This window comes from Musca autumnalis, unplaced genomic scaffold (genome assembly GCF_047663935.1).
Source record: "Musca autumnalis isolate F117 unplaced genomic scaffold, ASM4766393v1 scaffold_1, whole genome shotgun sequence".
Taxonomy (NCBI): Eukaryota; Metazoa; Arthropoda; class Insecta; order Diptera; family Muscidae; genus Musca; species Musca autumnalis.
In genome coordinates this window covers 1,570,740-1,574,437 of record NW_027411644.1, presented here as the reverse complement: position 1 = coordinate 1,574,437, position 3,698 = coordinate 1,570,740, and the positions used below count along the sequence as shown (strand labels likewise).

Here is a 3,698-nt window from a genome sequence, read left to right as displayed (position 1 = left end):
TGTTTTAAAGCCAGACTATTTTGAAAAATGTTTACAAATATATTTTTAAAACAAATAAACAACATATTCTTCACAATTCGTGTCGAAAGAACATCAATAGAGAGTCCATGTTACAACGAATATGTAGGTAAAAATCTTAATTAGGATCCGAAGCTATATCTGAAAAACAATTGCTGTTTCAAGGTTGGAAAGTGGCGCTCCAATTTGAGATAGAAATATGCAAAAAAAAAAAAAGATCGAATGAAACAACTTTTCCATGTTGTTGACCAGTGTTATCGGACGTGACACAACTCCACACCTTCCTAATGAATCCGAACCTCGTCACTTTTTTATTCTATTAAAAATTAAACCAAGAATATGAATTCGTGTGCAATAGTTTACTAACTGATTGTCCGCTGGGTGAAACATGTACACATGGACGCCTCAAGCAAACATATATAAATGGTCCTTGGAGGACAATAATTTCATAAGTGAAGCAACATGATTCGGCAGAAGATATTGTCTTCGGTTTACTTTTACGGTGGCAATCCGGACGTATTGTACTCAGAGCGAGACAGTGAACGGGAGGATGATATTTTTAAACTGCAGCTACTTTTTCTAAAATTCATGGGTCAAGTACCTATGCGGTTGGAACGATACATGCCCTCCGGCTGGAAAAACGTCGCTAATAATTTGGCCAAGAGCTATTGCATATTTTGTGTGATTTCCAGTCTGCATTTGGCGCTTTTGTACGCAAAAACAACGTTTGATATGCTGCAAAGAGGCGAATTGGAAGAGATTACTGACGCCTTGACAATGACTATAATATTTTCTTTCTCCACCTTTGCCACTTGCTACTGGCTTCTGAGGTCGGGGGCGCTGAATAATTTTGTTGCCGACATCAACTCTAACTATCGTCATCATTCAATGGCGGGCTTGACATTTGTTAGTGCCCACCAGTCGATCCGTCTGGCTTATAAAATAAGTTTGTACTGGCTAATTGCTTGTTCTGTGGGAGTAATCTGTTGGGCCTTAGCTCCTCTTTTGCTACACTCTCACACCCTGCCTTTGCGATGCTGGTATCCGTTTGATGCTTTGGTGCGTATTAAAATGTTTTCCTTCGGTTTTGATTTTTTTTTTAATGGTTGCTCGATTGCTCATTTCAGAGGCCAATAGTTTATGAAATTGTTTATGCCACCCAATTGTGGTGTCAGATTTTAATGGGTTGCATTTTCGGCAATGGTTCCGCCCTTTTTGTGTCAGTGGTTTTAATTATGCTGGGTCAGTTTGATGTCCTCTACTGCAGTCTAAAGAATATTGATTATAATGCTCGGCTGTTGACGGGAGAAGACCTCAACACATTGCGGTAAGTATTGCATGTTGAAGACAACATTTATGTAGATATTACATTTTGTGATCATTGTAACAAAACACCAGGTAGGTAGTCAGGAAAATATGAATAAGTTCGGTATTTTATGTTATTAACAAATATGTATGTATGTATGTATGTATGTATGTATTTCAATGTAGGAAAATTCAAAGTGACCTACCAAGAAGTAAAGATGACGAATTAAATCAGTATGCACTTTTGGAGGAACATTTAACAGATTTAAAAACTCTCGAAGTCTCCAAATCAACTGCACGACCGAATCTAAGGGAAGCACTACACAATTCTCTTGTTGAGTGTGTTGTCCTTCATCAATTCATTCTGAGGAGTTGCAATACTTTGGAAGAACTCTTCAATCCGTATTGCCTTATCAAATCGCTTCAAATCACCCTCCAGCTTTGTCTGTTGGCGTTCGTGGGTGTGGAGGTAAAAATTTCGCTTACAATTACTCTTCCATACAACGTTGTTAATGACGTCTTAATATAGGGTGAGCGTTCCACCATGAGGACTATCAACCTGATTCAGTACCTCGCACTGACTCTATCGGAGCTATTGATGTTTACATATTGTGGCGAACTGTTAAGTAGTCACAGCATTCGTGTCGGCGAAGCATTCTGGCGTTCACAATGGTGGTCAAACAGTCATCTTATCAAGCGGGACGTTTTGATATTTATGGTCAACAGTAAGCGAATTGTAACTGTCACAGCTGGAAAATTGTATCGTATGGATGTGCAAAGACTACGTTCGGTAACATTCGACTCAGTGACTGATATAACAATGTTATTCATTCTCATGCTGTTCACTTTGTAGGTCATTACGCAGGCTTTTTCATTCCTTACCTTACTACAGAAGTTGGCGGAGAAAAATCAATAATCACCTAGTTTTTGGTGACTTTTATCACATTACATATATAAATCGCGGCTCAGGCTGTCAATTCATCATCCACCTGCTGCAGCTGCTGTCGCTATTACGATGTTATATTTCATATTGGGTATTTATTAAAATAAATTAGATTCATGCACTTAAAAACAATTATACGCAAATTAAACAAATAAAAATATGAATAATATGTATATCATAATAGCACCGTGGCCCTGAACTCCAACGTTTGATTTCAATATTTCAAGTTCAGCAAAGATATCATGACAACTTAAGTTAACAAAATTAGGTACTCCAGTCATCATCCAAACGAATGTTGTTGTAGTTGTAATTTTCTTGTAATTATTGCTGGTTCAGCCCAAATCTAGGTTAAACACAAATCACTGTGTAATTTATATCTCCAAACAATTTATCAACCTGGGGCAATTTAACTTCAAAGTTAATCTTGCAGATAAAAGTGGGAAGGTGAGGAAGATTGTGAGTACACATCCAATCTTACCTTTAGTCAATGGAATAATTTATCCACAACTAAAATCATCAATGCAAACTTATTACGGTCTACTGTATAGGAGAGCCATGGGATCATTGGAAAGCAAAAAATTCGAAACATTTAAAACAAATAAAAGATACATGCAAAGTTTGTGGCTCATACAGGTGTACTTTCCCACGACTAGAATAACTGCTCTATGTCGAAGGCATCTCAAATTGAAGGGCACTGGGGAAATTTAAATAATCACATTTCTTGGAAGTTTTATATGGATTGAACAATGTTTGCGATACTTCGTTTATGCGTAGGCCCATATAATGCAACACGTTAAGGAATTTTGAAGGTATTAGTCCCATTTGCCCACCGAATTGATTTTAATTTGAGACTTCATGTTTTCAGAGGTCCACATTTTTATGCTGGAGAGTATAAAAAGTTCGGCCCGTCGTAACTTAACCCCGGTTTTACTTGTTTTTAACAAAGACATAAATATAGTACGATGGGACAGTTATTAACACTATGGTAAATTAACAGAGGAAAAAGCATTGGCTACAATGGCCATCAGCTAAATATATAGCATGATGTTAGGTAACCATTATGTTAGGCACATAACATGATATCTAGACATCGGATTTTGCATATTTGCATATTTTTTAATATTAGAGATACGAAGATTCTGATTGGACCAAAATTCGTTTCAAAGAAATCTAAATTCAATGGCAGGGTCATATTTCGTATTTATTTTGCATATTTGCATATTTTGCATATGCACAAAATATGCAAAATATGCAAAAAATATGCAAAATATGCAGAAAATATGCAGAATATGCAAAATATGCAAAAAGATTTTGGCCGAAAATCTTCATAAAAGTCGTTAAATTGGCATTTAAAGTTGGAAAAACCATCAAAAAATACATAACAGTGTTCTAAACTAAGCCTGTTGACAGTATAACGTCGATTTTTTCAGCA

General features: G+C 36.4%; 1 protein-coding gene across 1 annotated transcript; it reads left to right on the top strand.

Annotated features, from left to right (window-relative positions):
• The first annotated feature begins 353 nt into the window (after nucleotides 1-353).
• Nucleotides 354-2,465, top strand: Or85e (Odorant receptor 85e). Its single transcript, XM_073963204.1, has 5 exons — nucleotides 354-1,077; nucleotides 1,146-1,345; nucleotides 1,510-1,792; nucleotides 1,853-2,113; nucleotides 2,177-2,465. The coding sequence occupies exons 1-5, from the start codon at nucleotides 481-483 to the stop codon at nucleotides 2,237-2,239; spliced, it is 1,404 nt and encodes a 467-aa protein (XP_073819305.1). The 5' UTR covers nucleotides 354-480; the 3' UTR covers nucleotides 2,240-2,465.
• The last annotated feature ends 1,233 nt before the right edge of the window (nucleotides 2,466-3,698 follow it).